The sequence below is a fragment of the Corvus brachyrhynchos genome, unplaced genomic scaffold, assembly GCF_000691975.1.
Source record: "Corvus brachyrhynchos isolate BGI_N302 unplaced genomic scaffold, ASM69197v1 scaffold59, whole genome shotgun sequence".
In the NCBI taxonomy this organism is placed as follows: domain Eukaryota; kingdom Metazoa; phylum Chordata; class Aves; order Passeriformes; family Corvidae; genus Corvus; species Corvus brachyrhynchos.
The window spans coordinates 6,530,722-6,553,190 of NW_008246054.1; the positions used below are offsets into that span (position 1 = coordinate 6,530,722).

Sequence of the window (22,469 nt, forward strand, 5' to 3'; positions counted from 1 at the left end):
CATTGCTTTGAGGCTTGAAAAGGATGGGGAGATAGAGGTGAGGAAACTGTCTGACCAATTATATGTTATAAATCTCATGTGGGGTAGGATTTTAAAGGTTTTGTGCAGGATGCTATGTGAGTGACATCAGCCAATTTTTTAAAATATTATTTCCTCCTCCATTTTCTGGTTCCTTACCATTCATGGTTTATGCTGTGGCTTGGTTGGCAATATTCATCCTTATTTATCCATTCATTCAGTGAGAGGTTGTGTTTCCCACTGACTTTATGCTTCTGTAATAGATACTGTGCAATTGCTTTACAGAAGTATATATTAGAGAAATCCTGGATGTTAATAGATCCCTCACTGGATGACATAACTGCTATAAAAGTTAAGAATGTGACTTGAGAGTTTGTTCTTGGGAAGTGTCTCTGCTGTTATGGTCTGGAAAAAAAGCTGTGGTAAGGGAGGTAGGCATGAAAAGATCTCATGAAATAAAGTGCAAAGTTTACCCTTTAGCTTACAAAAGGTGCAAGAATCACTCTTCTGTTTCACTTGGCTCCTAAATAGGAAGACAGAGATCCTAAAAGCTGGAATGTAGAAGGAGGTCCTGAGGCTTGTTGTCTTTTTTTCCTATTGGTTATTCAAAGAAGAAATTAAAGCTGGCAGAATTAAGAAAGTTAATTATGGAGGCTGTCAGGCATCTGAGAATTTTTCTTCCCTTTTGTTTTGAAACTTAATATTGCTCAGCTCAGTACCTACACGCTTTTTTTTGTCTGTGTCAAGAATCTTTTATGATTGAATTGATTACAGGTATTAAAAGTTTTCGGTTCTGGGTGATCTTGCAATTAAATCAATCTGTGCCAGGAAAAAGCACCCTGATTTCACAAGAGTATTTGTGTGTCAAGGTGAAAACAGCATCATCTGTAATCATTTCACAGGAGGTGGACAGAGTACATGTGATCATTTGTGGTGCAGTATTGGAGAAAAAAATCTGATGAATACCTTTGCACAACTCTGGTTTTATGTATGATTACTTTTTTAAAACAAATAATTCTGTAACCTCCCCAGGGAAAAGTGCTAATTAAAATCTCTCTTGATAAAAGCATCTTGCTGACAAAGATGAATGTCACATAAAAATGCACCTCTATTCACTCAGCAAGTACAGTTGTTCTGTCTCATTGAGCATGTTTTGTGGGGTTTTGTTTTATTTTCTTTTTTTTTCCTTCTTAATGTGGACTGGCTTATTTCATGCCTAGGGCTTTTAAGCTCATTTTGCTTCACTTTATTGCTTAATGAGTTGTATTTGTGTTGAGAATGAATTGAAGTGACCATAACAAATGTTTTGTTCTTATAGGCTCTTAGAATGGAGCTTAAAAATGAGAGAAATTCCTTTGAAAAAAAAATTCAGGTAAGTTCCAGTTTTTCTCCTGTTTCCTTGGCCCCTTACAGTGTGTGTTGGGCTCCCTCTGTTATCCTTTCATAGGCACAGGAGGCCTTGACTTCAAGAGAAGCAGAGCAGTTCCTCTGTTAAATTCTCTTTTATATGGGGTGACAGGAGGACCCCTCCTGTTTTTGAAGCAATTTTCAGGAAAGCTGATAGAGACACTCATCAAATATTGAAGGTGATGCTCATGTCCTGCCCCCTTCTTATAGAATATTCGAGGCACATCTTTAAGATGCTGCCTCTCATTTTGGGGACTGTATTTTATGTTGGTAATCTGAGTAATAAGCTCCAAGAACTCTGAGGGAATGTACTTATTGATGTGCAATTACAGTATGTCTTAGTGGGAAGTTAATGCAACTTTCACATAATCTAATTTAGTCACTCCAAGAAGAGCTACAAGAAAGAGAAAATGAGCTTGCTGTTGAAAAGAAGAATGGTTTGAAAAGGGATAAAACTATCCAAGGACTAACTGTTGCCTTAAAAGCAAAGGAAAAAGAGGTAGGGTGATTGTGATCTTGCTGGTTTGTTGAAGTACCACTGGGGTGGGGGGGTTGGGGAGGGGAGGGAGTGTTTTGTGTGTGTGGGGCAGGGTCTGATCTCACTGTAACCATGAGGAGGCTTCTAGTGGGTCCCTGTCACTGCTGTCATCTCTCCAAGCAGTTTTGTTTGTCTGCAGTTTGGGCTCTTGGACTGGAGGAGAGAGGAGAAAGTTAAGTATCCTTCTCCCTTAAGAACGTTAAAGAAAAATGTTTTCAGCTGCATGTTGATTTTTATCAGCTCTGAGCACCACTTAAAAGATCCGAGGGGTATTTTATGTTGTTGAGTAAGTGGAGCTGTCAAAGGCAGCTAAAATAAGAGAGGTCAACGTCAGCTGAAGTTCAGATTGTGTGGAAGAGTGGGAAATACTTCACTTGAGGGATAGGCAGTCTAGTGAGTGTATAAGAGCGAGAATTTCTTTATATAAGATTTACTAGGATGCATTTGGTGTTCTTGAAAGTGTTTTGTGTAGTTGGATGAATGGATAATGAGATGGGGTAGAAATTACTGTGTCACCATTCCTTGGAAATAACTCTTCCTACATAGTATTCATTTTACTTTTTTTAAAGAATGAGGAGCTGGGTTCTGAAATTGAAGAGTTAAATGCTTCATTGGCTAAGGCAAGAGAGGCAACTCACAAGGCACATGTCCAAAAATTCAAGGTAAGAACAAGCAATTTGTTGTGATTTTCCCCACTCCTGCTCCTCCCTTCTGTGTAATTCCACACAGCAGGCAGTGCTTGCTATCTTTGAAAGCAGAGGAATGGAAATTAGTTTAAAATGTTGTTTTAAAATGATTAGTTTTTCCTACTTTGAAAAAAATTTCCCAAATCAAATTATTTGAAAAATAGAATGTTAAAATGTCAGATAACTTACCTTGGTTCTCCTCCTTGCTTTTTCTAATTCTAAACCAACTGCAGATCTTTAAGGGAGAAACATGTAATATCAAAATAAGTTATAAATAAAGACACAAATTGTTGGGAAGCTGAGATTATCTTGAGCTTTTTTTTCTGGACCTGTTATTTTTTTCCTCAAAGTATGGTGCCAGCACAGGCTTCCTATTAGCAGAGTTGAACTGGCTGTGAGACACCTGCTTGGAATTATTTATATAATAAGTGTGAAACCAGCATTTATAAAATAGTGGAATGTTATTTGTGAAAATGTGATTTAGTACTGCTTTTTTTGTGTGTGTGAAGGAGAAAAGGGGCTTTATGATTCTTGAGACCTTGATGATTTTAAAAAAATTCTAAGTTTTAAAAGCATGCACCTGATCCCTCCTGTCCACAGAATCCACATTGCAGAGCAAGTCCTTTTCCTCAGTTCTCTGCTCCTTAGCTACAACCTTGAGTTGAAGGCAGTTCTCTGTGAGTAAATCGTGCTGCAGAGCTCACTGCTCCTGACACCTCTGCTGTGAGCTCCAGGACCAGTTGTAGCAGGATGTGGTGGGGAAGAACACAAAATAGGCTTATGTCAAGGGCAGGGCTGGAGTCACCATCCCTGGAAATGTTCCAAAAATGTGTGGCTGTGGCACTTGAGGACATGGGTTGGTGGTGAACGCCATGCTGGTGCTGGGTTGGCAGCTGGACTCAAATCTTAAAGGTCTTTTCCAACCTTAATTTCATGAAAGACTCAGTAACTTCCTGCCCTAGTCCAGATTGAAACTGGACTCTACTCCAAAAGTAGAGTTTTATGTAATTATTGCTTTGTGAATCAATAATACTGCCATGACCTTGTTTGCACGGTGGACTCCTTTGCATATAAACCTTTCTCTCTCTCATTGTTACCTCAGACTTCCTTAGCCTACACTGGATGTCGTGGAAAGTTTTGTTGCATCAGTAGAGGAAATTTTATTGTTTCACTTTCCTTGTTTTGTTGTTTCACTGTTTCTTTGCAACACCAATTCTGAAAGGCTGGGAAGAGGGGCAGGGTTGTGGGTTTGGGTGCAATGGGAGTAAGGACTCCCAGGCTCTACAAAACCCACTTCTGGAGCCTGACTGCTATTTTGTGTTTCAGGGTGCTGCAGATTATCAGGCTCTGCTGATGGAAAAGGAGACCCTGCTGGCAGAGCTGCGCTCAGAGAACCTCACAAAGGACGCTGAAAATCGCAGGCTACAAAGGATAATTAAAGTCACTGGTCAAGAGCTGAGTGATCTGAATTTGCAAAGAGAGAAAATGGAGAAGGAGCTGGATGAAGCACAACTACAGAAGAGCAGAAGTGACAAAACCATTAATGTTATTATCACATTTTTGCTTTATTTTCTAAAGTCTAGAAATAATTCAGTGCTTTAGCAGGTCCTTTTCTAACAAAATTAGGTTTTTAATTTAAATAACTTTTGGGAGGGAAATACCTGACACTGCCTAATGCTGTGTATGAAGACTGAGGAAAATTCTGGCACATAATCTGCAAAGAACAATATTTTAAATATAATTTTGATAGTTAGGTCCTAGGAAAAACCCATTAACCTTTAAAAGCGGTAAATAGTTACTCTTGATTCCAGTTTTTCTGATGGGAAAATCTGAATATGCATGATGATGTATGTTTACATTTCTGCCATATTTATCTTGTTGCATGTCTGTAGATTATCTTAAATTTCACTACTTAAACTCTCTTTTAGTTGTGACCTGGAGCCAAACCTCAGCCTGCCCTCCTAGCAGGGTCACTGTAAAGGCTGTATATTAAATAACTTCTGCTTGTAAAAACCCAAAGCACAGGATTAATTGATCACAATTTAACATTAAAAATGAGGTGCTGTTCATTAATTTTGCTGCTTCATATTCTGTTGAGAGTTTTTACCTTGCTGTGGGCATTCAGATAAGCTCTCCTGCTTGCAGCACTCAGAGCTGATGCAACAAAGTGAATGATTAGGTTTCTCCTTTTCTTCCTTTGGAAGAAGGATGCCCCTTCACCTGAGGCTTTGACACACAACAGTTTTCACCTGTATGCTTTGTCATGTGGATTTTGCTAAAGTCTTCCCACTTTTGCTTCCACGAGGGCAGCATTTACATAATGAGCAGAGTCCTGCTTGCATCCAGAGTCTGATCCTCCTCAGTTGGGGATTAGTCTCCTGCTATATTAAATTACATAAAAGATTTAATGAGCCTGTCTTTATTCACTAGATGTTTTGGTTCCATTATTAAATAAGGACCTTAATAAAGCTGGGAGATCTGGAAACTGCTGCTCCTGCACTATTCCTTAAAACCAGCAGAGGGGTCTCTTTACCTAGCAAACAAATTAAGTTCCTCTTCCCCTCGTACACCCAATTTAACGCATTTTTGTTTGATTGTCAACTGTGGTTTGGCTGCAGTCACAAAATCTCTGTCTTTGGCATGCTTTGAGATTTCTTCAGGGCGTTGAGGTTAAGGAGAGTGAGAACAGATCGCTCTTGTCGTTAAAACAGCCACAAAGAGCATTTATTGATTTGAAGTATTTTATATTTAACTGTCTTTTCTATTCAGATTTTTTTTCATCTTCCAGAGCAGCTAGAATATAACTGTACAGGAAAGACAGGAAAAATAAGACTGAGTGGGGAGTTGCTGGGGGATTTGATGTTACCTGGATTACAGAAGCCCTATTTGACTCCATTATGTCCAAGTTTTTCATGTAAATGATGAGTTTCTGGGGGAAAAGCATCCCTGCCAAAAGATGAGCAGTCTTACAAAAATTATATCCCTAACCTATTTCCTACTCCTTGCAGAACAGCTGCTTCAATTTCAGAGCTGCAAGCCCATTGGATAGAACCACATTGCCTGTGAAGTGTTGCCCATTAAGTAGTAGATATGTGTGAGTTAAAAAATGCTGTGAGATTTTGCTCTTTGACAAATAGGAAACTGCTTTGGTGATCTGGTGCAAGCTTTTTGAGACAGCCTTAAAAACTCAGTTCTATTTATGCTCCAAGATATCTATTTATCAATGTTTCTATTTTGTTAGAATAAAGTTAGAAAAAAAGTGTATAAACTGTAGAAAATGCCCTCAATATCTGTAATGAACTGCTGTCCTAGCTTTTCCCTCATAGAGAAATTTGCAGTGACTTTCCATATACTGTAATTGGGGTAATGCTAATTTTTGTGCATATTCATTAAAAAAAACCCCAAACACCCCAACAAACAACCCCCCTGAAATGTATTTCTGGCCTACTGTAAACCCAGTTTATCTGGACATGAACTGGGCATTACTGACCTGGAAGGGAAGAAGGTGAAACTAAATCAAGTAAGACTGTTCAGTGTGAGCTGATCATCCAGATCATAGACTTCGTCCAATATTAGGAGTTTCCTGGATTAATGGGTTTAGGTATTCTTGAACCGTGTTCTTGCCTCAGGGTGGGCAACTTTAAAAGGTATCTGAAAGAGCTTTTAAAAGCTCTTTCAGTTCTGTACTTTCCAAAAGCTGTTGTTAAGTATCACTTTTAAGCATCACTGGCAAGGTGCTGTTAAACATCCCTTAAAGCTCTTTGAAACAAGAAGCTTTGGACTTAAATTTTAACACACTATTGGTGAGGAATAAATATCTCATCCTTGATGTTGTTCATGGCTACCATGTTACTGTGCCTGTAACAGGGATGGAGTGCTTCTTCCTCAAGAAGTTTGTTCAAATTTACATTATTAAACACTTCACATATCCATTCTCTCTCCAGGCCTAAATGTAGACAATTAAAGTGTATTTACTAGATATTCATATTTGATCAGTTGGTTGGGGAAATGCAGAATAACTCATTAGGCAGAATTTATTATTTAGTCTTCCTACCTGTAGTTTAGCCTGAGAGGGAGGTTTTGGAAATTCACAACTTAATTATTCACCAAACTGGTTTTCATCTGACAAGAAGGGGGAGGCATCTGCTCCAGTCTTTGATATTATAGTGTTTCACATTCATTTTTCTTAGTTCAGCTATCATTAATCATAGGAAAATCTCTTGGGGAAAAGGTTGGCAGAGGGAATTGCAAAGTTTATGCTCTGAGAGCTGTAGGTGCTATATTATCCTTGCAAGTCAGCGTATAGAAACCGATAGATTTTCTCCCAGACAATTTGAGTGGTCAATGAGTTCAAGCAACCTGCTACAGTGATGGATAGTTTAGTGTGTTACAGAATTCCAGCTCATGCAAAGAAGGTAATTTTCAGTCTCACCTCTAGCTTTCTTTGGGAAGGATTTAGGGAGTTATGGGGGCAGAAATAGTAGAGGCAAAGTTATGTGCAAATTGCAAATCTCGCGCAGGCTGTTTTACTTTTTCCACAATTGCATCCCTTGTCAGTCCAGCTCTTTCCATAAACCTGGCCATTACACAGTTTTGCTGCTTTAAAGGGTGAAACCTGGTTTCTGCACCTGACAAGTGCTGGGCACCAAGAGGACTGAGATGAGATAATGGGTGGAGTACAGTTGCTGTAGCAGCATCTTTCTACCTCTGCATGTCTGTTGTCTTCAAGCTGCTTATGCTTTTCATTAAGATGAGTCACTGTATTGGTCACTTGAAGTTACAGGACAGATGAAAAGTCCCCTGAAGTTTACTTACAGGTAATGCGTCAGTTAAAGCTGTTCAGTAATGTAATAGTATAAAAGTAACATTTTAAAAAGCCAAGGAGTGACCTCTGCAGTGCAGGGAATGTGGTAACACTGCTGTTGATCCTTTGCTTCCAATTCCAGTACTGTGTGGGAATAGACTTAATGTGACCCACTTGAAGAGCTCCATAACTTGGAGCCAAAAGCCTTTGCAATTATCAGACCTTGCACTACTTCCCTCTGCAGTTTGCATTTATAGGCAGCAGTTAGGGAAAAACAGGAACATATGGGAGGGTTTGGGTAGCTAGACAAAACTTGGACCTGGTTCTGCTGTTCTTCAGTTTTCTTAGTTCTTTTGCTCCTGAAAAAATTAGTTTGCAGAACTGAAGGTCTGGGTGTAATCATTCTTTGAATAACATTTGAGGGGGTTTTGGGAGCTGTTAGGCATTTCTTAGCTGAATTGTGGGGATGAAGCTAAAATGGAGAAAGTAAATCAAAAGGCTTTGTAAATGACATTTTGCATTTAATGTGCAAAATAAATAAAACACTGAGGTAATAAAGTGATGTTAAGGATTTGATGTGAATCTGCATGAAGCAAAGTAATTAAGTCAAGAAAAGGACATAAAACAGTTTGTAAAGAGACTGCAATTAAAATGTCACTAGTGCTATTTCTTTGGACTTAGAATAAGAAACAACTATTAAATTTTAAATCCCTGTGGAGGTAAAAGTAAAATTTGCAGGTGACTGCCATATGTGCAAACTGTTCAAAGGGCTTATGCTGCTTCACAAATGGGCCCTTTTGGGGAATAAATAGAAAACATTTATTTGAAGAGGTAGGCTGTGTTACCTGGTTCTTTGGTCTGAACAGAAGTTTAGATAGTATAAAGTCTCCTGTAGGTTTTAATTGTTTAATTTTGGGCAACAGCTCTTGTGTTACAAGTTTCTACCTCTTTTTTCCACACAATCTGTGCAGTAAATGCAGAGGAAAAGTTTATAAAATGAGGCTGGTGTCTATGCAAGCTTTGCCTCCTTCAGCTGACAGTGTTGAAACTTCGAACAAACCAGCAAAAATGTTGGAATTGACACAAAACAGTGGTGGTGGGAGAGAAGGTGGAAGGACAGAGACGCCATGCTGGAAATTTTTCTACTACCCTCTGCTCTTAAATATTTTCTACTCTTAACTGTGAGCTGACTATAAATTTCATGCTAATAATCTCATCTGTTCACATAGATGTAGTGATTGTCCTGGTTGGTGGCAGAATGTAAGGAGTAGGGATTTTTTGATGTTACTTCTTGGAACCCAAGGCTTTGTTGGGTGGCCATGCTTTGAAACCCCATGGAGAGCTGTATTTTCAGAGTTGGATTTTCAGATGGAGTGGGACAGGATCTCTAGGGTTGCAGAGGAGAGCTGTGATTGTGGTGCAACCCAGGGGCTGCTGCTCTTCCATTGCAGCATTCCATGTTGGTCCTAACAGATGTTGGAGTCCTTTGGACTCGCTGCTGTGTAGAAGCTGTTTAAGAGATTGTTCCTGTGGTTTAGGAGCAGAATGGACAAGGAGCACACATTTCTCTGATTGGAAACGAAGATGTGGAGGTAATGCAGCTAATCTTGGAGCTGCAGGAAGTAATTAACAGAGTCAGAGTCAAAATCAAGTTCTTTTCATCCCTTCTGATCATGAGGTGCACCTGATTGGTCATTTGAAGTTTGTATTCTTGTCGAAAGAAAAAAGTTTTAACATTTCTGATCTTTTTTTTGATGCCAGAGTAACCAGTGATACAAGAGTTAGTGCAACAATTTTCATGGTGTGATGAGAAAAAAGGCAAGTGACAAACTGAATCACCCATAAGCAATTTTCTCCTTTTCTAGCCAGGGAGTAGATTGACTCAGAAGTGAATGTTCATTCTGACAACATCTATGTGCATAATATTCCCAACGGCCTTGGAGTCCAGCATTCTGTATGAAAAGCATTTAAACAACAACCTAGATTTTTGGAAGAAAAGACTGACATCTTATCTGAAAGTTGTTCTTTCTTTAATTGTATTCATTAATGCCAAAAGAAAGTGGCTTCAGTACTTTCTTCAGTGATAGTGTGGGTTGTTAGTCTTAAACTTTCTTTAAAGTTCATTTGCTGCATATTCAGTTTCATTTTTGTTTTTGTAGGACCTTAGAAATCAGCTAGAGAAATTACATGGTGAAATGACTGAGAAAGAAAAAGCAGTTGAACACCATTACAATATTCTTTTGAGTGAAAGCAATCAGAAGCTGCAGAGCCAAGAACTTGTTATAAGGCAGCTGACAGACAGTGTCAATCACAAGGATCTGCTGCTTGAGGTGGGTAGACTTACTTTGAAATGAAAAATGGAAAGTTATCATTTGATTTTGTATGGGGAATTATAACCAAATCACGCTTGTATTTGGAGTTATTGTTGATTTTGATGATAATCCTTCACATCTCATAATACTGTATTTGCAGAACAGACCTGTAATTACAGTGTGTGTGGCATTCAACAGGATTTCTTGTTAGGGTTTTGTGAAGCATGTGGACAGAGGGGGAAGAAAGCTTTACTAATACTTCTGTAGGATTGTCACTGTTGTAAAAGCTCCGAAGTGTTCATGATTTTCAGTTTATTGTGCAGAAAGTGGAAGTTGAGGAATAGGTATAGATACTGAAATATTTTATCTTTTCTGGGAGCCCCAAATGACCTGTGTGAGGAGGTTCCTGCCTGAATGGTAACAGACCCCTGCTCAGTTTTAACACAGGGTGAAAAAGGTAGCAGGTATTCAGCCAGCAATGCAGAGATTCAGAGTTGAGGTTGCTCTGTACCTGGAGACAAAGGTGCATGCCTTGACATCATTTTTTGATACTGAAAAGATTGCATAGGTGGGGAAAGCTTTTGTGTATCTTTTGGTTTCGCTTCTGGTATCTTAAATTGAGCTCTTTTTGCAAGGTGTGTAAATAACATGTTCCAGGTCATCCTTGGATATTCTCCTGAATTTTGTTAGATTTTGTATTTTGCAGTTTAAAATTAGAGTAGATTTTGTAAAACTGTTTTCTTTTGTTAGAAACTTGATGGAACAGTTAAAGAAAAGGATGCAGAACTGCAGGAGCTCCAGAATAAGTGCAAGAACCTTCTAAGAGTTAATGAAGAACTTGAACTGAAAAATGAGGGCTTAGTAAAGGAGAAATGTGCTGCACAGTCTCAACAGTCAATTATCAAGATAGTCAGAGAGCTGGAGGTGAGTTTTGCATAACTGATCATTTGCAGATAAGTACCTTGACTTCAAATTGAAGAGAATTTTGACTTGGACTTTAAAGCTGTGGACTCATATATGTTGTAATTGACCATGTGTTGTGCACTGATGAATTTATATGGCATCACTAAACTCCCTACTTTCAGAAAGCATGTAAGATGTTTTGCCTGCCATAAAGAGGTAGAGGTTTTTTGGTGGTTAGGGCAGACATAATTCACTGAGTGGGAGGATGTCTGCATCTCTGCAGAGAGGTGCAGAGAAGAGTTTGTGTACTTTGGATAGATAAAGGGAAAGATTGCACAGAGCTGGTGACCATAGGAGATAAATGGAATGTGAGGATAAATACAGGTAGGAGTGAAAATATGTCCAGGACAAGAAGAAAGCTGCTTTAAAGCAAAGAACTTGTACAGAAATATATCTATTAAAAAAGGGTGAGCAACATATGCCCATTATTTTGCTTGACGCCATGAATCAAAAAGACTTGTACCTGAAGTCAGAGGTCAAAATTCAAAATTTTAGTTTTAGAAGTAGTTCCTTCTCTCTTTACCCTCCATTCTGTTGTAGCAAAAAGAAGTCAGGTACTGTTAAATTTTTGGATCACTGCCTGACTCCACAGTGCATCATGGTATACAGATTATTGAACAAATAAACTGCTTTTGAAGGTACATTTCTTGTCTCTTTTTTTGTGTTGTTTGCAGCCTGGTGTATCAAGATTTCTAAAAGCATCAGGCAAAGTAAAAATAATTAGACTGGTACACAGTAATGGTGGAGAAAGCTTTTTCATTTCTTTAATAATGTATCAGTCATTAAGGAGACTTTCTCAAGGAAGTTCAAAACAAAAGGAGCCAATGGCAAAGGAAATGTAAGTGCAGTGTCTTGGGTCACATTCTGAACAGTCTGGTGGTGAGCTGATGAATGTGATGGGCACTATAATTAACCATGGGAGAGACAAGAACATGTGGAGTCCTAGTTATGTGACAAGCTCAGAGTAAAGGAGCTGAAGCCTTTTTTGCTTGGGTAGTGTGAGGGTTTATCCCAGTATATGTGAATGTGCAGACAGAGAAAATAGTCTGGGAAAGGCTGGGGAGAAATTCCACCTCTGCACAACAAACTGCAGTGCATGCACATAACTTCTGTCACAAAGGCACCTAGGATGGAAAATCATAGGGAATTAATGGAAATCAAACACTGACTTCCCTGCATACCCCTCGCTTGGTTCAGGTGGATAACCAGGGGCAGGAGCAGTGGCAGGCAGTGCATGGTAATCACCCAGACCCACCTTCTAATCACAGCCCATTCTCTGCTGCTGGTGCACTCAGTGACTGAACAATATCTAATCACAGCCCATTGTCCTCTCTGCCCAACCTCTGTGTCACATATCTCCATAAGGACCCACTTTGGCATATTAATCACCAGTTTTTGGACACAGAGGATCCAGAGCTCTGCTCTCATTGGCTGCCTGGCACTCTTGGATGGCTTTGTGGTGCTGCACCGACTCTCAACAAATCCACAGCTGGATCCTGCCCACCAGAGGGGACAGAAACTAGGCTCTTCAGCCTCACTGATCTTTGAAGTTGAAGAAATAGACTTGAGAGATACAGAACTTTTCTCCCTTTCATCTTTGTACTTTGTTTTAATGTAATGATAAATTTTAAAGCAACCAACACCCAAAGCTCTGCTGGGTGCCTTGGCCAGGCCAGGAAAGGTTCTAATTTTGGAGTTTGGATTTTTGAGCCACTGTTATGGCCTAGAGAGAGTGAGCAAGGGCACTGATAATTAGGGGAGTCTGGCAACTTCTGACTCTGGTATCTCTGAAGTCTCTGAGTTAAATGTATTTTACAGATAAGGAATTTAGAAATTAGAAGAAATTACCAAATTCTAGTGATGGATGAACGGTGGATGGATCAGTGAGGAAGGTATAGGTTATATCCTTCTCTCAGTCATTTGTCCTTTAACCTTCAGAGATTTTGAAGTGATCCTGAGGGTTGTTGGAAGCGCAAGAACATTCAGTGAGGCAACTGGATATTCTTGTGACTTTGCCAATAAGTTATTTATTGTGGAGGTATAAACCTTTTACTTTCATTGCTTACAATTTAGGGAACCTTTAATGAAAATAAGTTATGTTTTCCACCACTGCTGCTTAGCAATAGTATTTCAGACTTAAATATAGACTTTAACGTATTAGATTGCCTCCTTTCATGGGAATATAAATCTTTCACTGCAATATGGTCCTGGATGTCTTGCAGCTATCTCCTCTAACACATTTTCCCTCACACCATGTGTCAAGAGGTTTAATGTTTCATTAACTCCCACAGCATTACAGTCTATTTAAGTTACAGAGCTGCCTTATGTTTTGTGTACCATTGGGGAGTTGATTGAAATAATTCACTCCTACGCGTTATTTAGAAATGACAGTAATAATGTACAAAAAAAAGGGATGTTCGTGCTGCATCTTCTCATCCTTATTATTCATGAAAGATTCTGAAAAAATCAGGAACACTTCCTCGTGATTTTGCTAACCTTTACTTAGGTAGTTGAATTTAGAATTTAATAATTTGTGTATAGTCTGTGACATTTAGAATTAAGAAATAGCTCATGTCTCCTGTTACGCAGAAAGAGTTGGGAGGATTTCATGAGCTTACTGGGATTTTGGTACAAATGGAGAACTCAACATGTGAATCCTAAAAGGAACAGGGAGGTGGAACAGGGTTTGTGTGTGGCACTGCTTTGTTCATGCAGCAGCCATAGACCCTGAGCCATGGGTGACATTCCTTCCCTCATTTATCCTCCCTAACTGCACAGTGACATTGCTCTGCCAAGGCTTCAGAAAGAGCTTTAATTAGGATAGAGTCCTGTAGTGTCTTCAGTAATAATTGCAAGGTTTGTATCAGACATATGGAGGAGTTCATTAGAACTTCTAACAGACTGTGAAACAACTAAATTAAGTAAAAAGATTTATTTTTTCCTGTTGCTTTCTACGTCATTGGTCAGTGTTCGTGATCAAACTTTTCCAACTTAAATTACAACCCATGTATTTTATGTTTAGTGACTGTTCTTGAAAGGCTGAGCTTCTAGCACATTGATAAGACTCCTTAATTCAGGCTGCAAGATGTACTTTTTAACATTTCTTTTCATGAGATTATTTTATGACTGGCCTCTGGATCACCCATCTCCATCTGTTTGTGTTTCTCTGTGCTCAGTCAGCAACTTTGCTGGGAGCTCCTCCACTGCTCATCTAGATAATAAATTTGATGTGAAGCTCAGGATTTTGCACTTTGATACAGAATAGTATAGTATAGAATAGTATAAATTGCACTAGAGCCTGGAAATGTCTCTTAGAACACAGCAGCCTTTAGATGGCAGCTGAACATGGGGCACATGTCCAAAGGCAAGGTCGCTTCTTCCAAGAGTCTGGAGCATCACTGGTAGAAGCTGCAGCAGGACCTGCCAGGCAGGTTACCTTAACTACAGTCATTTGATCACAGCTTGATTACACTTGCAAAATATTATTTAACATATTTACTGGCATATTGTGAAGTAAGAGTGTAAATAATTAAAAGTAAACACCGGTTGTCCTTGCTTTTGTGCTGTTTGCTTTGCAGAACACTGAGTTGTTCAAATTAATAGTCTTGGCATCTTTAGTGTGAATTAACGAGATTCTTTGTAGCTGAATTTTTTTTTGTTGCAATTTCCTCCTTAGGAATTGCAGTTGGAACAATAACAGCTGCTTAAAACTCCTGGGTGTAGGTTTCTTCCTTGTTAATGATCTGTTCACTAATGATTTAGTATCTCTTAAGAGTTCCCTTAGCTGAAATTCCCCCTTAGCTGTGACACCTTTTTTGTTCCTCCTTTCAGTTTTCAGTCAAAAAAGCAAACTGAGAGAACCAAAAATTCTTTAACAGAGGCAGAATTTGTGCCTGATATTAATGTATCTAAATTTGCTATAATATTCCAGTTATTTCTCTTTGGAGATGACTGATACTCTTATATAGTACGTGCAAGAAAACACTCCTTTAAATAGCTGCATTTTTTGCTTCCTGCAAAAAAGCTGAAAAAGTGACTCTCTGGTTGTTTTGGAGTGAAAAAGTCAGGAGAATTTAATGGATCCTTTACTGAGAATGTACCTTAAGAGTTTGTGTTTATTCTTATAGTAATAATATCATCCTTTCTGTGAGCAAGACTGCAGATAAACCCATTTTCTTTTCTTCGCACAAGTGAAGCAGCAGCTTGTAGTGACCCAGATGAGTGTGCAGAAAACTGACTTACGGAGTGTCTGATCTGATTGTCCTTTATTTGGGGCTCAATATAATCCTTCTTGTGATTCTTGTGAGATGGAACAGAATTTGCTGTTCTCCTCACCCCAAAAAAGCCAGTTTTATCCAGAACACAGAGAGGACTTGTTCTAAAATGTGTACTTGGAACTTTGGCTCGTCTGCTCTCCCTTCCCTCCCTTCCCCTTCTCTGGAATAGCTGCCTGCCGGGTTGTTCCTGGTTGTTGGAACTTTTGGAGTGAGGATGCTTGAGGTGGGGCTGGGGGAAGCTTCTGAGGCTGTGAGAAAAATGTTGAAGCACTGTTCAGATGTGTGACTCACTCATGATAGGTACATAGTGAAACAGTCTTTGCCTCCTTCAATACCAGCTGGATTTAAGGACAGTGAATGGTTCTCAGATCTATGTTGGGCATTGGTGGTCCTGTTCAGAAAACTGGGTTTTCAGCTTCTTCCACAAATACTTCAGGACACAAAGTACACACATGGTCATAGACATGGAACATAAAAATTATGTTGTAAGCGCAGTATGTTCTTTTAATTCAGGAAAATAAAGAAGCTGAGTATGAGAAGCTGATCCTTGCTTTAAGGAAAGAACAGAACGTTTATTCTACGCTGGTGAAGACCTTCAGGGAGTCAGATAGGTAAGTGCTTCTGTTTTGGGGGGTAATCTGAACTCAAAGGGTGAAAGTCAAGAATTTGTGAAAAAAATGTGGAGATTAGTTTGTTCTGGCCAGTTGTTTATAAACTCTCTGTAGTAGTCGCTAAATAGAAATGTTTATGTAAGTGAGTTGCTATTATCTAAATTACTTAAATGTTTCTGAAGATATTTCTTTTTAGATTGAAATCTCAAATGGGCCCTGTTTCCATGTAGGTACCAAAGTAAGCAGCAGGATTTTCCATACTTAGGTCTTGTGTTTTGGCATATAGGACTAAAATCAAATTGCAGCGAACTTTTGGGCACTGGACAATTTGCCATGGTTTACTCCTAAAATATAGATAATACTTATCTTAAAAGTGACACTGTGAGAATTTTGATGAGAATATAAATATGCAAGATTTGGGAGAAGGTTAAACAAAACAGAATAATTGAAGTTTGCACAGTATACTTTCAGTGTAAAGCATTGAAAAGGGTGGCAGGAGCAAGTGGTTTTTAACCTTTTAAAATCAAAGAACACAACAATTCAGAAAGAAATCTGCAGCCTACTCTGTATCCTGTTATTGCCTGGCAGTTGAGGAGATGTTATGATAAAGAAAATACTTAATCTGTAGGCAAATGAAATTTAAATATTTTATAAAAAATTTACTGTTGTAATTGCAAATCTCTTAATGAAGTATTTAACATTTGAGAGCCAGCTCCTGAAAGCAATGGCTTATACCTGCCAGCTTTGGGGAATGTTTATTTATATTTTGCAATTGGTTTACAGACCATTATAGTTTGGAAACCATAAAGAGAAGTAGCACTAGAGTAGATGAGATCTGTGTGTGAGTTAAGCACTTAGCAGCAATGCCAGCTTGTGCTTGGCCACAGCTCAGAACCTGCTTTAGATACTAGAAAAAATACTGATTAAAAATAATGATAGCAGTCAGATGATGGAGATTATTTCTGATTTCTTATGAAGTGTGACCTGACACCAACTCCTGCTCTGTGGGCAAGGAGAGGGTCCACATACTGTACAGCAATGGCAGCAAAGCTGTGTGGCTCTGAAACTGGTTTTTCTTAGAATGGCTTTCAAATAAGGAAACTTAGAACTGTGGGTATAATCACTGGGGTTTTTCAATGAACTTCTGTAGGATCAGGATCATTAGCCCTGCTTCCCTGGTGTAGAATTGTGGAATGCATGGAGCAGTCAGTGCCTGTTGTGCCACAATAGCAGAGGATGCACCATGAGCTAGGGCTTGGAACTGCTCTTATTCCTCCATCTCAACAGTTTTGGGGGCTGAAACGTGCTGTAAACTTCATCAAGACTTGAATCCCAAACTTCTGGGGAATGGATAAACAAACAAGCCCTACAGATACACAGATGAGGAAGCTGGATTTAATTGCCATCAGCAGTGACACGGATTTTGGGCAAACATCTGTTTTCTTGCTGACATCTTCTTTTAGGCATTATTTATTTTAAGCAACCTGGGTGGTTATTTTTCAAAATGAGCTACTGGATGTCAGGACCAAGACATTCCTTCTCTCTCCAAGAGGGGAATCAGTGCTTGTTCTTATAAAACCTTTAATTCATGAAAAGGAGAAAATGTGCTTACCTGGCTTCTAGTCATGTGTTGGTTTGGTTTTATTCTTAATTATTTTGCTGAGCCTTTAAGAGCACTCTCTCTTCAAAGAAGCTCTTGTATGAGGAAGAATTGGTTAAAGCAGTAGTTTCTTGTGCAGGAACCCCTGACAACAGCACACTTGTCAGGAGACAGACTGAGAAGCTTTTCATACGTGCAGCCTTTTAATTAATGTGCATCTGCAGTACTCTGTTATTCTCATGCAAGTATGATGTGCTCTGTGTTCCTGTACAGTCTCCCATCAGATTGATTGAAATTTTTTTAAAGATTCCTGAATTCTCTGGCATTTAGTGCAGTGGCTTGGAAATTCTGCAGCAGCTTAATTTATCTTAAAACACTGAATGAAGTAAATGTGAAAATAAGTAATACAAAGAGTTCAGTAACACCCTGTTATTTATTTTTTATTAAATCGAATTCATTTCATTTTATTACAATTTCAGGTTGATTTATTTTCAGCACTTAAATCTTTTTACAGATTGATCAGAACTGACTTGTTGATGCAGTTGAAGGGTGTGGGGAAAATGTAGCAAGGGGCAGCTGACGCTGAAGAGCTTCAGTAGCAAAGTTGCTTAAAAAATTAAATCACCTTGACAAATTATAAATTTTAAGTTTGGACATTTATGCCCCATTGCAGTAATTGAGACAATTTAGAATGCAAGAGATCTTTTTACAGACTGTGGATAAATGAAGAAATAAAACAGTTGTGTCTGGGTCCTATTTTCAATGAAACAGGATTTTTTGATGTTTTTCTGAAGTGCAGCATTAGATTATCTAGTGTAGCTCTGTGGCAAGGGAACAAAGTTTCCATGGTCACCACATAATTGAGTACACAAAGCCATCAGCATTATGTGATAATGATATTTTTCTGTCATACTTTTTAGAATTTAGTAATTTCAATTTTCCTTTTAAAAAACTGCCCAGAAAGAGGCTGGTAGAAGAGCTCTGTCATGGGGAAACTGACTTAGGCAGCACAGCCCAAAAGAGTAGGAAAAGGCTGTGTTTGTAAACATTTAATCTCTTTCTATGTGAGGATTTATTTGTGCTTATGCATCAAAATGATGGAAGTGTGGGCTGAAATCCAGCCATGGGAAATGGGCTCTTGGTGCAAGCCTGGATGGAGAAACACCAGTGCACACCAAAATGTTTTGAATTGAATCTCAAATATTTATTTTTCCCCTTTTCATTCCAGTATAAATAGCTTGCAAGTAGAACTGAACAACATTTTCATGTTGAGAAAACAACTGGAAGAAGATGTTTTAGGTAACAGGAATCTCCAGAAAATCTTACAAGATCAGATTAAGGACATGAAAAACCACCAAGGTTTGTATCCATGCCCAGTCCAACCCTCCTCATGCACAAAGGAAGAAAAGTGGTTTTATTACAGTCAGTTTGCTGGCATGGAGAAAAAATATTTGAGAGTAAAAAAAAGGTGTGAAAAGATTTCTTTTTGACTTTTTATACTGAAGATGATTTGGGGGATTTGTAACAGAATGTCTTGGAGCAATCAGAGGGACAGCTTCTCTTTCCATGCAGCAAATGTTAGAAATTCTGTGGCAATTCTACTGCAGGGATCATTTTATGCTGCCTGCAGCTTTGTACTCACAGAATTTACTGTTTTCCACAAAAGTCAGAGATTCCTGACTTGGAATCGGTCGGTGGCCATGGGATTATTTTCTGACCATGGGATGTAATTACTTCCCAAAGAGCTTGTGGCTCAGGCACTGGTAACCTCCTCCTGACAGAAGTATTTCCAGAGAAAGAAAAAATACCCAGAAGTTTTGTTACTTAGTAATTCAGAAAAAGTAGAGCTTTTAAATATAGCTTAGCTTCTGGCTTTCTTGCTGTATGTCTTGGGAGGTGTTTTTAGTATATTCTTAGATATAGAAAAGAATAATGTAAGTGGGTATCATTAAATAGTTTACTGCATATGTACAAGATGTTTCTGTTTTATTCCATAGGGGATATATAAATAACAGTAAAGCCTGTTCACTTCCCCTTTCAACTTAGATTTTCAATTTTAGCATCACTTGACAGCTCTGATAAGTAAACTTCAGCTGTTTCAGAGTTTCCAACCTCAAAAGCCCAGAGATAATCAACAACCAGGGTGGGCCAAAGGGTCTTGTGGATACTCCAGGGTTCTCAGGAGCTGTTGTGTTGAGGGTGAGGCTGTTAGGAATAAAGACTGAAAAATTAGTAATGATTTGTGACTTTTGGGTCCTTGCAGCAGCCACAGGATCAGTGTCAGAACTGGGAGTAGGATTGGGATGTCTCTTATTTGTCCTAATTTAGTTATGCTTTCTCCCTATCTTATTAGATTTATTAATAGAATTGACTGTCATTTATATTGTAAATAAACAAGTGTTTATTAAAACATAAACAATTCCTGCAGTTATAGAGGCAGTGAATAAGTAACTATTTTCAATCCAATTACTGCATTCTTTTGACCCCAAAGCAAAATAAATTAATTAACTTTGTCTAACCTGGCTTTTAGCCTTGAGACCTTGAGTTCATGTTCATAAAACTATAGTTAAAATAGAATAACTATTCATGCCTAACTTATCCTTCCTAAAAATTATTTCTAATTGTCATGCTAAATATGCAAATTATAATTCAGAATTACATTCACAGCTCGTGCTGATAACCACAGAAAATACAGCCACAGAAAATGCAGCATGTCTGTGTGTCAGAAGCACAAAGACATATGAGGACAAAATTTTTTCAATTAAACAGGAAGCTTGTTTTGGGAATTAAACATTCTAACTGGCCTCCCACAGACTTACTGGAAGGTTCTTATTCAAAAAGTCCTGTGCATTTTGTGCTGTGTTTTCCTGCAAATGGAGTTTCTGAAATATTGTCTGTCCTTGGCTATTTTGGCAGATGAAACACTATCTTTCTGTGGAGATCAAACATCTTATATGAGTATCTGTTTAGGAGAACAAGACCATTTAAACCTTCAGATAGACCATCTGTCTCTGGAAGAACTTAAAGGAAAGGTATTGATCTCTTTTATTATTTACTGTTTCTAATGGCTTAATTCTGCTTTGTTTATAGTTTCTGTATCTCTCACAGAAACATTTATTTACGTACAGTTGGGTAGTTCTGAAAGGATTTGAAGCTCCCATCTCTGTGATTTGTAACCCACCTTTTATGAACTATTTAACTTTGTCACACCACATGGGCTTCAGAATCAGCTGAAAGCTGAGTGATTTGCAGCCAAGGTTTTGTGGTATTGGACACCTGGACTCAAGATTTTGACTCAGTACCGTGTTTCAGATATCATCTACATCAACTCTGAAGAAAGGTTTTGCATTGAGCATCCCACAGTGTGTATTTCATGCAGCTTTATTAATCATGGAAGTGGTGGTGTCTATAGCCTATATTCTGTTTAGCACACTCCATCCCAGGATTTGCAAATCTTTTGGTAAGTAGGGCATGTTACAAAATAACCCTGAGGTGAGTTCTCTATTCTGCATAAGGAGAACTGAAATTCACAGAGATGAAATGTGCAGACCAAACAATAAATCAGTATTGGGGTTCAGAAACTTGTTCTCTTTCTTCTGATCCTGTGCAGTGACTTCCAATCCAGGCACCAGTTTATGACAAGGAATAATTTTGAATATGGTTGGTTGGGAGTGAGCATAAGTGAAGTTTTTCTGTTTCTCAGGGACAGCTGAATTGTAGGCAGGTGCTCACACTCTGGAGGTGGGTAATCTGAAGGAAGGAAGTTTGTCTTTCTCTGAACAGGTGTCCCTAAAAAAAAACCCAGATTGTGTCCCAGTGCCATTCTGGGGTTTCACCACTTTTATCTCTGAGCGTGTTCCCTTCAGAAGGCTCAGGGATACTCATTAGCAAAAGATATTTATAAATAATTTCTTACTGGAAAAAAGGGGTTTGTGTGACTGAAAGCTGACCTGGTTTTCCAAGTATATTAATTGGTCTGATAAAAAGATTTAACTTTTTTCTCCAAACGTTGCCTTCTTGATACAGTTCATGGCTTTGTGGCTGTGAGAGTTTTGAACCCGACTGTCCAGTCAGATTCTATGTCTGTGAAATTGCTCAGAATGAGAGTGGCTTTTAAAGGGGGTTGGTGACACAAGAACAGCTTGTTCCTGAATGTTTCCAGTAATGCTGGTTTTTTCTTGCATTAAATGTTTCTTCTCGAATCAGCTGTTCGTATGAGGTGCCCTCAGGTTTGTTCTTGCTACTGAGTTGTGAAACTTGTTACCTAAACTTAGTAACAGACCATGAACTACAGTGTTACAAATTAAGGTACCTTGACCACTAATTCACAAACACAGAAGCATGTTTCCATACCTAGGGAGATTAACTCAGGAGCAGAGACACAAACCCAAGCTTCTAACTGCAGTTTGCGTTTAGCTGGAGATTTATCTGTCATCATTTGTTTTCCTACTAGTTTGGATGTTACCAGTTCTGCTTGTTCTTCCTTTGGTTATTTAGGTTACTGACCTGCTCCTGATGGTCAAAGAGCTGCAGTCAATTAATCAAGAACTTAAGGCCAGACAGTCTGGATGTTGTCCAAAGGATTCTCAAGGGAAGGAAGCACTGAAAATATTAAGCCACAGAGAGGTAGGTTTTCTGTTTTAAAGTAGTGAGTCTGACTCTCACATCTAATCTGCCTTGTGGAGTCGTTTCCATCAGTGCAGAAGGAGTGTAAAGCCCTTGGGGCTGAGGTTGCTAATTCCTTATAGTAACTTTTAAAATTAATGATGTAAACAACTTTAAGATGTTACCATGATGGAGAAGCAGCTCAATGCAAGTGTTCAGTGATGTGTCAAGTTGATTTTAAGGAAGCAACATACTCATTTAAATATTAATTGGGTCTGTGATCTATTTTTTTTGTCAATTGAAAGGGAAGGAAGTAGTTAATTTTACAAAGAAAGCAATATCTTAGAAAACATTTTAGTTATTCCTGAAAGTCTGTTTGCTGTTGCATAGTCATTGTCAGGCTGTGTCTTAATTTTCTAAGAGTTTTGTTCAGATCTCTGATGCATCTTCAAAATAGGAGGGTTCAGTGTAGCCAACAAACAAGGAATAGAACTTCAGGTCACCTAAACACGTGGCTATTTCTTCACATAGAATAGAGAAGTACATGAAGAAGGGGCCAGCACTGTGGTGGTTTGCTGAGAGGTTGTCTTGGTTTGAAAGACAGGTGTCTGCTAAGGAAGGCAGGAGCCTCCCTCCCTTGGAATGGCA

At 38.7% G+C, this 22,469-nt stretch overlaps 1 protein-coding gene across 1 annotated transcript in view; it reads left to right on the forward strand.

The window, feature by feature from the left end:
- Window positions 1-22,469, forward strand: part of LOC103623298 (CDK5 regulatory subunit-associated protein 2) — a 72,270-nt gene that overhangs the window by 8,961 nt on the left and 40,840 nt on the right. The window contains 11 exon segments of the mRNA XM_017745622.1: window positions 1-37; window positions 1,337-1,390; window positions 1,805-1,924; window positions 2,533-2,625; window positions 3,976-4,194; window positions 9,613-9,783; window positions 10,516-10,689; window positions 15,519-15,616; window positions 18,445-18,575; window positions 20,133-20,248; window positions 21,714-21,842. The exon segment at window positions 1-37 is cut by the window's left edge and continues 19 nt beyond it. Of these exon segments, the coding sequence (XP_017601111.1) occupies window positions 1-37; window positions 1,337-1,390; window positions 1,805-1,924; window positions 2,533-2,625; window positions 3,976-4,194; window positions 9,613-9,783; window positions 10,516-10,689; window positions 15,519-15,616; window positions 18,445-18,575; window positions 20,133-20,248; window positions 21,714-21,842 (1,342 nt within the window).